This window comes from Clytia hemisphaerica, unplaced genomic scaffold, assembly GCF_902728285.1.
Source record: "Clytia hemisphaerica strain Z4C2 unplaced genomic scaffold, Clytia hemisphaerica genome assembly, whole genome shotgun sequence".
Taxonomy (NCBI): domain Eukaryota; kingdom Metazoa; phylum Cnidaria; class Hydrozoa; order Leptothecata; family Clytiidae; genus Clytia; species Clytia hemisphaerica.
In genome coordinates this window covers 184,916-198,103 of record NW_027104406.1, presented here as the reverse complement: position 1 = coordinate 198,103, position 13,188 = coordinate 184,916, and the positions used below count along the sequence as shown (strand labels likewise).

Below are 13,188 nucleotides of genomic sequence, written 5' to 3'. Positions count from 1 at the left end.
ATCAAAAACCCGCGCGAAATACAGGGGGTCACAAAATTGAAATACAGGGGGTCACACTACTGGCTACAGGAACTGAAAGCAAGCAATTAAGGCCAATATTTTTGGTTTTTCTGAAGGACAAAAGGTATAGGAAGCTTTACTGAAAGAGGGATAAGGCTGGGACAATCTTTTTAAAAGATATGGACAAAAAAAGGCATTTTTTTGGGTGATAATTAAGATTTTACTTAAAAACTTTAATTCTCTTACCCCCGTCTCGGGCCCCCCTGATATGAGCAAGGGAACCATGTTGGCCACCCCTACTGAAAATTTCAGATCAAAACAAACAAGGAATTAATTCCTGTAACTCGAAGAAAATTGGAAAAAGCTGGTTTTTGACCAGTTTCTGATCCTAAAGTGCTATTTTTTGGTAAAAGCTATGCAATTTATGTTTGGAATTCTAGAAAGCTTACCCATTCATTGTTAGTACATTTTTTATTTGAAAGTAATCTCTTCATGGAATAAAAAGATATAGTCAAATCTTGTAGGGTCATTTTTCAAAAATTTTTTGCCAAATTCGATTTTCGCATTTCTCCATTTTACCCTACGCAAACGCACGTGGAGGGTCGTAATCGAGTATAACGATTCGTCATCGATCGTTAATCGATTCGTCATCGATCGTTAATCGATTTGTTATCGATTGTAAATCGAGTATGAGTCGATAGGGTCGATAAGATCGATAAAAGATCGATGATAGATAGATAAAATAAATAATCGATAACTAATCATAAGCATAAAAAAATCTTGAGTATCGATCCTCTATCGATCTCCTATCCGGATCGTTAAGTAATCCATCGATCACATATCGATCCATCATCGAGCTGTCCGATAATCCTATCGAGCGCGGATGTCTGGGCCTACGCAAGATTGAAGCGTTTGGGTAAAACAAACAAGACAAAACTCCAAAAAAGCTGGTGTTTTGAAGAGCGCTTCCGTGCGATCGAAATATCGCTGTTTGTGACGCACTGATGAGCCCCCCTGCAGCACCTTGGACTGACTACCCAATTCCTCTCACATGGCATGATGGGTTGACCTGGGCGAAGGCTCATTTACTTGCCAAGGTGAACCGCTGCAATTAGGAATCGAACCTCAGTCGCCTGCAGAGCATGTGCAGCAACCAAAGGTTAATGACCAGCTTTTTTAATGGTCGAGTTTTTAAATCATTCTGTATGACTTTGTGATTAGGAAAAGGTCTTTATCAGCAGAATCACATCAAGGTACATCTCAAGGTGTAAAAATGGCAAAGGTACCACAATAAGCAGTCAATTCCAAAAATTTTTGCTACCATGTTTATTTTTGTTTTGAACAGCAAAGTCTAAACTTGTAGACTGGGTACGAAGGTTACGTAATGGGTTAGTTCCGTTAAATACATAGCCCTAATGTATTTCATAAAGAAAAACCTACCGGGTAGTCGTAATAAGCACGGACAAAATCACGTGATAAAAAATCAAAACAAATCTAGACAAGACCAACTGACCAACAAACTGCAAGTGCAAAGACGGGAGAGGATAATTACAAGGTCTCAAAAGAAGGTTGTCTATTGCTCATTCCGACATCGACTTATAACCTGACTGAAATTCGAGCCGTTACTAGCAACCCTGCGGGGCCCAAGGCGCCGAGTATGCACCCGGCACAGTGACAAGCCGTTACTAGCAACCCTGACCCTACCTAACTGTTAGTTAATCAATTCCAAACAACAAAACCCCTGGAAAATTTAAAATGTCGGAATGAGCAATAGACAACCTTCTTTTGAGACCTTGTAATTATCCTTTTCCGTGCAAGACAAGGCATCCAGACATCTGATTTCTGAATCTGAAGATTATCAATGATCAAGGGACTCTTATGAAAATGGTAGATAAATAAAATAGCTTTAGGGGACATTATGCTTATTGCTAAGGGGAAGAAGGTTAGCCAAATGCAAACAAAAATGAACAGGAGAGGAGGGCAAGCAACGTCAAGCAACCAACCAAGTGTCGTCCAACAAATTTCAGGTCATGTCCGTGCAACAAATAGCAGAACATTCTTTTGCTGTTCAGGTATCAGGCCACAAAATTTGGGATTTTTATCTCCAAATATTTTTGGGTCATGTTCGGAGCTAGGTATTTCAAGTTTTAAAATGCCCAATAATAAATGGCCCGAGCTATTATTTACACCATGGCACGCGTGGGCAGGTCTGCTGGTGGTACTGCTAGCTAGGAGGGTAGGTGGCAGTGCAGGGTTGCTACGTCTGTCTGAAATGTCTGGAATTAAGTTTAACTCTGTTCTGTGTCTGGAAAGTCTGGAAAAAGTCTGGAATTGGCATCTAAAAACTTACCTGTCATTTGGCGAGTTCCTGTAGACACGCGGCCACAATCAAAAAAATTATAACGTCACTCAATAAAAAATGAGGTTCGTGTCTTTTCGCACTTTTTTTAGCCTAGACGATGTAGCACAAACATAGTCAGTATAAGCACACTGTCGAAAGCATCCAACGAGGACCTTTTTTTAAATATCTGTTTCCCAGACATAGCCTTCCTGGAAAATTTGATCTGTTGGCCGAATATTTCAAAAATCTTATTCCTAGAAATGAAGATCTGTTTCTCCGCAAAACCTAAATTTTTAATCTCAAAGTATCTTTCCTAGAAAATTTGATCTGTTTCCACAATTTTCAGGATTAAAATTTTGATCTGTTTTCCCAAATAGGATATCTGTTCCCCTCTCCTGGAAATTTTCATCTGTTTCCCTTTCTTTTTGTTATTGATATCTGTTTCCCCCATAAAGTTCAATCTGTTTCCAATGCAATATCATCTTTTTTTGGAAATAGATATCTGTTTCCCAATTTATTATGTCATCTCCTAGAAATATTGATCTGTTTCTCTCTGATGACGTCATAATGAAAATCATCCAACGCATTTTTTATCTTCTATACCTTCTTCGTCTTTAATGAAGCACTCAAAGTTTACTCAAAGTAAGTACATGAGATATTCTTATAATTAATGATATTCATTCAAACACGCTTCGTTATGCGCTGCGGTGGAGTGCATGACGTAACTCGCGCGGCATCAACTAACTCGCCTTCTGTTGGAAGATCATATTGGGCGTTTTGGCGTTACCACCCTCGACGCAGCGAGCGCCTTTGTCTTTCCGCAACTCTTTCCACCATTTTAGATGGCCTCAACAATAGATCCAAAAGGGTGCCATAATCTTGGAAGATAATTTGTTTTGGTCTCCGGCTTTGGGAAGTAGCAATGTTTTTGGTTGTTTTCAATGGAAAATGGTAAGAAACTTAAGTTTACAAGTGTCATTTATTTTTGCTGGCTTATAGAACAGTCAGGAACAGTCGCCTTATTAGGAGACGCCTCCTGATTAGGAGACCCGTCTCCTAATCAGGAGGTTCACGTCTCCTAATCAGGAACGAGCAAACTGCGCATGATTTGATTGCTCCCAATGGAAAGAGCACAAAAAATTGATTCCATATGGTGATTTTCAGAAAAATCCACCGGTGGAATCAATCACAATTCTAATAATCCATAAGAACCAAAACAATCAGAAGTAAGAATCTGTCTTCTGAACAAAAGCGTCTCAAAAAGAAAAATGGCGGACATGAAAAAAATCAAGAGGGGCTTCCTTGTAGTGCTTTATATTAGGATTGTGATCGATTGCACCGAGAAATTTTGATAATTTTTTTAAAACTGTACCAATTCGAGGCTGCTCTTTCCATTAAAACTAGTTTCAAAATGCGCGGAAAAGCCTAAAGCCCTTAAAATTGAGATAAAAGTTTTATGTCTCCTAATTAGGAGACGGGTCTCCTAATCAAGCGACCCCAAGCGACCTACATGTCTCCTAATCAGGAGACGTCTCCTAATCAGGAGGCGTCTCCTAATAAGGCGACTGTTCCTGACTGTAGAATGGCAGGATCCTGGATGGTTTCCCTAACTGCCTGTCTGGAAAAAAATTGTGGAATTTGAAGGAAATAGTCCTGAATAAAGCTAGACGGTGTGTCAACCGAGCGAATTGAGCACCGAATCAATTGAACGCAACTGAATGCAATCGAATAATTGCAATTTGATTGTCGAACGCAATCGAATCGCAATCAAATATTACCCAGGATTTTCCGTTCGATTGCTTTGATTACGTTCGATTGTATTCGATTACATTTGATTGATTTAATCAATCAAAATATGAGATTTAATTCGCTTTGGTACGGTACTTAAAGGGGAATTAACGTTTGGAATTAACCCTGAAATTTTTTTTCGAAACATTACCTAAAGAGGAAGAAAAATTTGATCGAACAAAGAAAGAACCACTTCAAAATGTCTTTTATTCATTGAGTTATTTAATCTTTTTTAATTTCTCACATTTTCTCACATTTCTTTCTTTGGCTCTCCAATGGAGAAAAACTCCCCCCTGTGTATTTTGTGACGTAAAGTGCGTTCCAACTATTCTCACTGTTACACTCTATTTGGTTGTAAAAGAGATATAAAACGTTAGAAATGAGTCATCCGGTAAAGATTTTTTGGAAAATTGAAAAATCAAAATGGCGGAATTCCTGTTGACCCGAAAAAAAATTTTTCATCAAAAACTGAAAGATAGTACCAAAATCTACCAGTGTGCAAAATTTCAGCTTAATCGGATCAAAATTGGCCTAGTTATTAAAGTTTTGAATTCTGGTCAGTAAATTACTGGTCTGTAAATTACATTTTCGTAAATTGGGCATAACTTACCAACCACGGTTGCTAGAGAGCTGAAATTTTTTGTGTGTGATCCACCCAAGATATGTGACCTTGTGTCAAAATTTCAGGAAGATTTGAAGACCCCCATGATCCCACTTTTTCTGATTCTTAGGTGCATCTGCTCTTAAGTGCTCTGCCTAACAAAGTGATCCAATTTAATTGAATTGCAATCAAACTCATTGAACATAAGGCGGCAATCACAAATATCCTCATTTTGCGTCCTCGTTGGATCTAGAAAGTGAGTCGGTCGGTCGGTAGTAAAAATTTCGGGTTTTCTTAAAATTGGTTTGTGAGGCAGTAAAAGGTAAAAGGGTGTTAACTGAGGCAGCAGGATGCCCAATTGCATGTATGTTTTGCGTGGTTTCAGATTATGAAGTTTAAACACTGTGATCATTGACAAATAATGGCACGTGTAAAGATAAACAAAGTTACACACAAAAATCGGCAATAATAAAAATTTTGAGCAAAGAAAATGTCATCAAAACAAAAAGTCTGAAGAATTTACCGACTCTCCGACTCAATTTTACTCAATTTTACTCAATTTTTAGGAGTCGGTCGGGCAACGCGAAACGAAGATATTTGTGATTGCTGCCTAACTGCCTAATCATAATCGAAGGAAATTGAAGATTAATCTCGTATTTCTATCTCTATTTGATAATTCATACTGTCAACTGCTCCAACTTGAGACTATCTTACGCAACATGGGACGGCCATTCCACCACCATTTCACCGAACCTCCAAAGTCATTTGATTTGAGTTAAATGAACTGCGTATTTAAAAAATACATGATTTCTCTTTTGCACCGAGTAGGCTTTTAAATCGAAATATGAAAAAAATCTGTAGTGGAAGACGTGCGAATGTGAGCGTTTGACGTCACTCGCGCAGCAAGTTGCACACTCGCTATTTGTCAATCTCATCGGGCGGTAGGCGGTTAGGCGGCTGGCGTTCTCTAATTCTCTATTCGGCGTCCAGTCATTTTAAATGAAAACAAAAGTTAAAAAGGGCGCGCCATCAGTGAAAGTTATCGTGACATGTTATTAGGGGGGATGTTATTTTGCAAAAATGGCATAAATTCTTAGCCCATTTGTCAAAAGTTGCCTTTGGGTATAAAAAGAAGAAAAATTCATGTAAAAACCCTGTGGTACTTTTTTCAAGGTTGCCACGGGTAGGGTGCCACCGCTGCTCCGCCAGCAAAATCGAAATTTCAAAAATTTTCAAAACATAGTGAAGTGACCCCTCATTTGAAAGGTATTTTCATGCTGATTAAGAAAGTCAATATAATGAGGTTGAATAACACTGTCACAAAAAGTAATTTCCGACAGTTGGCAAAATTTTGAGGATTTTGCTAAAAACGCAATTTTTTGATCGTTTTTCTTGAGTTACTTCTTGTTAGAGTGTTTCACACCCTTACAATATTGATTTTCTTAATCAGCATGAAAATACCTTTCAAATGAGGGGTCACTTCCCTATGTTTTAAAATTTTTTGAAATTTCGATTTTGCTGGTGGAGCAGCGGTGGCACCCTACCTGTGGCAACCTTGAAAAAAGTACCACAGGGTTTTTACATGAATTTTTCTTCTTTTTATACCCAAAGGCAACTTTTGACAAATGGGCTTAAAAAATTAGTCTTAACATCCCCCCCTAATGTTATAACAGAAAGTATCATTGATAAACTTGGTGGAGTTTTCAAAACAAATTTGTTGTCAAAGAGATTTAACAGTAAGTGAAAATACAGGCCAGATATCAACAAGTCCCATGTTGCGTACACTCGTCCCAAGTTGGAGCAGTTGACGGTAGAAGGTTTTACAAAACCTATTCTCTTGAATATAAAAATAAATTTAATACAAAAATAAAGAAATACTAAAAAAATCTAGGATTGAAATATGAAAATATATACAATGAATGATGGGTTTAAATGATGTTAATGTTAAAGACAATCAATTGAACCAATCTAACCTTACTCAAACGCAATCGAACATAATTGAATATTACCCAGGAATCGACCGTTCAATTGAGATTCGATTACATTCGACTAAACGGGGGGACTAAACCCAAATAAATTTATCAAGAATTTGCATGCAAAATCCCTTTGATATTTTGCTTTGTCAAGGTGGGGGCTATGTTTCTAGAATTTAGCCTGGGTCTATTTTCCTTAGCCCCCCCCCTGAAAAATGCTGGGGGCTGGACCCCACTAAATGATGATAATAAAGTAAAGTTTGATTTCAGATGTGATTTTATTATTTACTGGTGTTCTTAAGTAAAAATTCTACTCAATAGTCGGTCAAGAATATACAATACAATACAAATTATAATGCTCTAAACAGCACAAACATCAAATATCAACAGATTGGGAGGTTATTGTCACGAAGAAGGATCAAAGAAAAGTTAACCATTCAATCATGTCAAACGAATATGAATTCAAAGTGATTATGGTTGGGGATGCAGGCATAGGCAAGACAACCATGATAGCAAGCTTGATGGGTGATCCTCTCCCTCATACTTACGTACAAACTCAAGGTATTGAAATACTCTCTGTTTTCCTTCCTTGGACTTAAAATAATGTAACAATTAAGAATAACAATCTTTCCTTATTTGATTGTTTTGACTCCCATTATACTGTTCATAGCCCTTATAACGTTATTTCCGCAGGGTTGTGAATGGTACTAAAAGCACAAAAATAATGCAAGTAAAAGCTAAAATCAGTGCATTCAGAACAAAACAAGGGACTTTCATTGTTTCAATAAGATCGACATATTGAATAAACAAAATGGCATTATTCCACTATCAATTTTAACTTTTACATGAATTTTGTTTTGCTTTTGACATAATATATATCATTTTCATTTTTAGGGACTAAGGTTAGCAACTATGTAACAGAATACAGAGGGAAGAAAGTTACACTAAAACTATGGTAAGAAAGTCTCCCCTTTTCATTGAGTCTCATCGATCAAAAAAATCATTGTCTGTTGAATTACATTTCCAATTAAGTATGAATTTCAAATCTGCAAGATAGGACATTTTGTGTGACCCTCCTGTTTTTACACTTGTTACCTGCATGACAATAGTTTCGAATATAAAGTCTCCACATACTATTGAAACAGATTGTAGAATTCTTCAAACACATTTCGGATAGACCTTAGATAGTAAGATTGTTTACTTTTCTTTTCCAGGGATTTGTCTGGTGGGGATACATATAGAACTTATGTAGCCGGTTGCTTTGGTGGTGCTCATGTAAGTCAAATATTTATACTTTCTCTTATAAATTTTGTATGTAGAAGGGAAGAGAGCTACAGTGCTAATGTATAATAATCGTTATATTTTTCCCTAATGTTTCACTCAGGATTAACACATTTCATCCAGAAGCTATGTATATTGCAAGCTGGCAGAGAGTATAAACCTTTCTGTAGACCTTTCTAGGGAGAAGACCCTCTCAAAAAACTACCTGACATCTTTTGTAAAAGAGTAGATGGCCATCAGCCTATGTAACATAATTATTTGTTTTAATTTTAGGCAGCTATAATTGGATACAGTATGACAGACAGTGAAACACTGCTCCATTTGAGGGATTGGCATGATATGATGAAAAATGTAAGTAAATAATTGATAATGATAATTGAAATCTTTCCATTGATTAAATGTAAAACAATCTATATTATAATCCGAACTCTCACATAAAGCTTTTTCGCTAGCTGTTTTTAGCACACGGCAACTCTTTTTTGCGCCTTTTCTATATTTGATCTTTCAATTGGCAATTTCAACATGTATTTTCTTTTCATTTTTTCTAATCTTCTTTTTTGAACATTTTCAAGAGCACTTTGAAATTGAACAATCATTCTCTTTTTCTTTTTCATTAAAATCAAATATCCAACTTTCAAATTTTCAAAGCTATTCAAAGTCTTTCAAAATCACTGTCGAATGCCAACCCAGGATGGCTAGCCACGATGGCTGAACTGCTCGCATAAGAATTTTACATGGTACTCTTGCTTGTGGTAGATTTTAGCAATACAAGATATTTTTCCTTGTCCCTAAATTAAAAAATATGGCAGTTTCCATTCGATATGCTTTCAAAATAACTCCATTTTTTACCTTTCTTGCAAAATCAGCTTGGTGAAAGTAGCAAAAAATTAATTTAGACAATTTTCTTGAAACATATCAAAATCATCTTATCTAATTTTTTCCTTGGAAAATGCAAGAAATTGTCTTGGTAGATTTTCCTTAAGAAATACAAGAATCTGCTTTAGGTTGTTTCTATTACCAAAAAAAAAAGAAATGTGTTTTTCAGGAAATTATTTTAATTAATGTTCCATTCGATATACAAGAAAATATTGTAGTTCTTTTTGGAACTACCTGGAGGTCCTATAAATTAACCTGTGTTCGTCCGTTCGTCTGCTGCCAACTTTTCTCGGGATTGAAACATAGGAATTCTGTGATTTTTGGTACAAAGGTGCAAAATGGTGATTATCAAAATGTGACGGAGCCCGATTTTCGAAAAAAAGAATTTTTGGGCCAATTTGGGACCAAAAATTGGGTTTTTTGGACTTTGTGAAAAATCTGTTCATTAGTTTTTCCTAATCTTTTGTACAAAGACGTAAAATTAAATTGTGCTAAATATGAAAAAGGTCATTTTTCGAAAAAAAACATTTAGGCACCAACTTGCAAAATTTTAAATTATTCAGTTTTTGTTTCTACATGGCTTTCATTAAACAGGTAGGTCCGTAAAAGTATCGCTTGTTTTCCTTGGAAAATACAAGGAATCATTTACATATTTCTCATAAGGAGAAAATACATTTAGTTTCTCAATAATTACAGCGAGCGAAACGAGCTTGATTATCATAGTAAAGAGCCGTTTAAGACGACGCCATGACGGCTAGTAAGTTTAGATTTTGCTTTGAGCTGAGCTCGAGTGCAGACGCATTAGATTAAAACAAACACTCAAGCCTTTAATTATTTGAACACAATTATTGGAAGCACAACTTTTGAAACGATGCAAACTTTTTCCTTTATTCTTAGGTGTATGATATAAATGGACCAGACTCATTTGAGAGTTTACAAAAAGTTGTTGTTGGTTTCAAATGTGAAAGTAAAGTTGTCACTGTGTCTTCATCACAGGGAGAAGATGTAAGAGAAAATCACTGAACTTTATAAAAACTTAGATGATCCTATCGTCTACAAAAGGTCACTAAGAAGAGAATAATTTAGGAGGAAGGATAAATTTGAAAATGTAGTTTAGGGGTGGAGTAAGCAGTGGCGGAGGTGTTTACAGTGTTTGCTCCAGACCCTACCGCCACTATTTTTCCCTTAACCCTATTCAAACTAGGCTTTTAGGGGCGGTTCAGAACTAGGGGGGGGCTTTTCCTGTACCACCCCTTAACTTTTGATCTAGTGGGTCTTTTTGGATGAAATTTGGCACACAAGGTCCTTGTCACGTAAGGTAACTTTTGACAAAAATTTTTTGTGATGACGTCACTCATCATGCCCAAAGTGAGCAAAAACAAAAATTTTCCATTGTTCTTATAAATAGCTATTGTATTCTAACAAAGGCTTTAGAAAAAAGTTGCCTGAGTTTAAAATGCTTATTTTATCCTAAATATTCAATAAATTACGGTTTAAACGATATATTTGACATTAAAAATAAATTTGTATTGGAAAAGTGTCAATTTTTGTGACACCTTACTGTCAGAAATGTCATCATGCTCAAGGTGTGAAAATATTTAGGTGTCAAATTTTTTTTTATTTTGAAGCAAAATAAAAGTTAAGAATTTACAGAAAATTTCACGGTAAAAGCTCTATTATTTCAGGAGCTATTACCAATAGTTTGACTTCCGAACAGAAAGAGCCCCCCCCCCCCGTAGTACGAATAGGGTTAAACCGCCGTGATGGCTGTAAACTGTGTGTATATGTATTTCTCGCGTTTACTATCCCTCTAACGGACGATAGCATCGTCTAGTTTTTCATAATCCCTGAAACCCGAAATCTTTGATTGGTTTTTTTTTTGAAAATACCTTAATTGTACCACTACTCAATGTGGGTGTGAATGAACCTAGAACACTAGATCTAATTTTCTTGAATACTTGTGAAGTAGCGCTGCTAGATGTTTCACAAAGTTTTAACATTGCAATTTTCAAAAGAACTCACGATCAAAGATGGCGTATTAATTTAGCCTGACCTCTCTAGTGGAGGAAATGTTATCGCTTGCACCGTTTCAAGTACTATTTTCTTAGTAGCTTTCACCTCCTTTAGACTTCTTTTTGTTTTCGAATATAGAAGCAGAATTTCTTTCTTTCCTTTCTCTTTCGTATCATCAATCAATAAGTTATTTTCGCCGTGATACTCCTCTTGGTTGGAAACAACCAAACTGTCTAATTAACATATGTCAAAGATTATGCCACACCATATTTCATTTTCCACTACTTTTCAAAGTTGCACTTTTCTTTCTTTCAGTGTGCCAAGTCACTTAATTGCCCTTATTTCGAAGCAACAAAAGTCGACGATAAATCATATAAAGACGTAAGCCATATGTTCATCTTCCCAATGTCTAGAAATTTTGTTGTTATGTATTGATGATTCATTTTTTAAGACAATCAATGTTATTACCGAGGCTGGCAAGTTCTTTCAGATTTTGGTAAAATTATAACATAAGTTTCTTATTATTTTCCTTGAAGATTCTTTGGAAGATCCTGGACGCACTTTTTGCTCGTACCTCTGTTAAAGTAAGTCTATTGTTATCTTTCTTTGTTTGAAATAATTAACATCTTCCCTCGTTGTGCAGATCTTCAGATATTGAAAATAAATATTCGGACATCATTTTGAGAATCTAAGGACAACTCGGGTAATTATTTTTAAGGTACAATTTATTGGAACACCTGGTAAGCATTGTATTTATTGTGACAGTGAATGATGTAATTTTGGTTTTCTTCAGAACTTGATATATGTTCATAATTTTGCGTTATAGGATAGAAATAAAGAAAAACTATACTCTGAGCGCAAGAATACACCTCGAGTCGTTGATGATGATCCTTCACAACCCTTACTAAATAAAAATAAAGCAGCTCCTCCTCAAGAGAAGCAAACACCAAGTATTTGTGGCTGTGGATCTTGTGTTATATCCTAGGACAGTTTTGCTCTTTAAAAAGCTTTAGGTAGGGGGTATTATAATGATGGTTCAAGAATGAAAGCTTTCCTTGCATCGTTGTAGATTGATCGGTTTAGGGTTCAATGTGTGCTTGGACCGTAAATCCTAACACAGGGGAGGTCTACGCTCTTTTGTAAGAATATCCTCTGTTAGAGTATCGAGGGAAATTACCTCCAAATGGAGTTTGTATGAAAAGAGGATTTTGATAAAAATATAATTGATTTTGTAATGAACAAGATAAGATTATTTGCTTCAAATCTTTAACAGAGAAATCATGCATGAAATTTAAATAGCTCTTATATACACCCCCCCCCCTTTTCACAGATTTACTGGAAACCCTTCCCACTGGAAAATTGTCCAAAATATCGTCCCCGATTGAAAATTATCCTCCAATTTTTCTCCACTGAAAATTTTCAAATAAACAATATCGTCACTGCAAAATATGCTTTTTTCCTCTCACCGCTGAATTTTCTGACTTGAAAAAAAAAGAATAACAATCCCCATCGAGTTTCAGTCCGTTATTTTTATCCCCGCTGGCTAAAAAAAATTCTACCGGGTCTGTGAGAAGGGGGTGTTCTTATGTTCTGCTCTTATGTAGCTCGAGGTTTAAGTTGAAAGGAATAATCAAATGGGTTAGGGCTTTTAGCCAATAGAAACTTTCTGTGGTTCTGCTTAAAATTTTTGCCTATCTCTTTTCCAAAGTTTGTAACCTTAAAAAAAGGTTTCTACACCTTATGTTGAAGTTTTACTGTTTCTTTCCAATGAATGCGAAACTTGTAGCTTGAATATCGTTGATTACATTTGAAAGCTTTTTCTCCAGGACCACAAACAGAATTAATCTACAGTCCAAAGGTCTGCAACATCTAATTGTCTCACTATGAATTAATTTTTTTCTTACAATTTTTATCCAGTTCGATAATTATTTTTATACTTTTTTTAAAAAACGAACGCGAGACATTTTAATTTTATAAATGCATTTATAGTGAATTATACATAATTTATAGTACCTTTTCTTATCAAATTTTATAGACTGAAACAATATAGATTATATTTTATTTAAAGAAGAATTTAGAATAGAGTTTCATAGAACGCAATAACATTGTAAAAATCAATTCCCTCATTTAAATTCACTCATCGAGTAAGTAATATACTCAACGGGAATATAAATATAGTAGTATTCATGATATGCACCATACTAAATTTGAAGTCGATAGCACAATTAGAACACTCTACGTTGAAATTTGAAATTTATGGAAACTCTTTTAGACCACCCGATATACTCAACGGGAATAGAAATGTAGCATAGGAG

At 35.7% G+C, this 13,188-nt stretch overlaps 1 protein-coding gene across 1 annotated transcript; it reads left to right on the top strand.

The window, feature by feature from the left end:
• The first annotated feature begins 6,999 nt into the window (after positions 1 to 6,999).
• On the top strand, positions 7,000 to 12,317 carry LOC136820027 (uncharacterized). Its single transcript, XM_067076266.1, has 8 exons — positions 7,000 to 7,264; positions 7,598 to 7,658; positions 7,918 to 7,978; positions 8,258 to 8,335; positions 9,758 to 9,865; positions 11,189 to 11,254; positions 11,410 to 11,457; positions 11,700 to 12,317. Exons 1-8 carry the CDS (start codon positions 7,147 to 7,149, stop codon positions 11,856 to 11,858), a joined length of 699 nt encoding a protein of 232 aa, XP_066932367.1. The 5' UTR covers positions 7,000 to 7,146; the 3' UTR covers positions 11,859 to 12,317.
• The last annotated feature ends 871 nt before the right edge of the window (positions 12,318 to 13,188 follow it).

Coding starts and splice junctions, on each gene's coding strand:
- LOC136820027 (XM_067076266.1), top strand. CDS start 7,147: ATGTCAAACGAATATGAATTCAAAGTGATTATGGTTGGGGATGCAGGC. Junction 9,866..11,188: donor CTTCATCACAGGGAGAAGAT/GTAAGAGAAAAT, acceptor TCTTTCTTTCAG/TGTGCCAAGTCACTTAATTG. Junction 11,255..11,409: donor ACGATAAATCATATAAAGAC/GTAAGCCATATG, acceptor TTTTCCTTGAAG/ATTCTTTGGAAGATCCTGGA.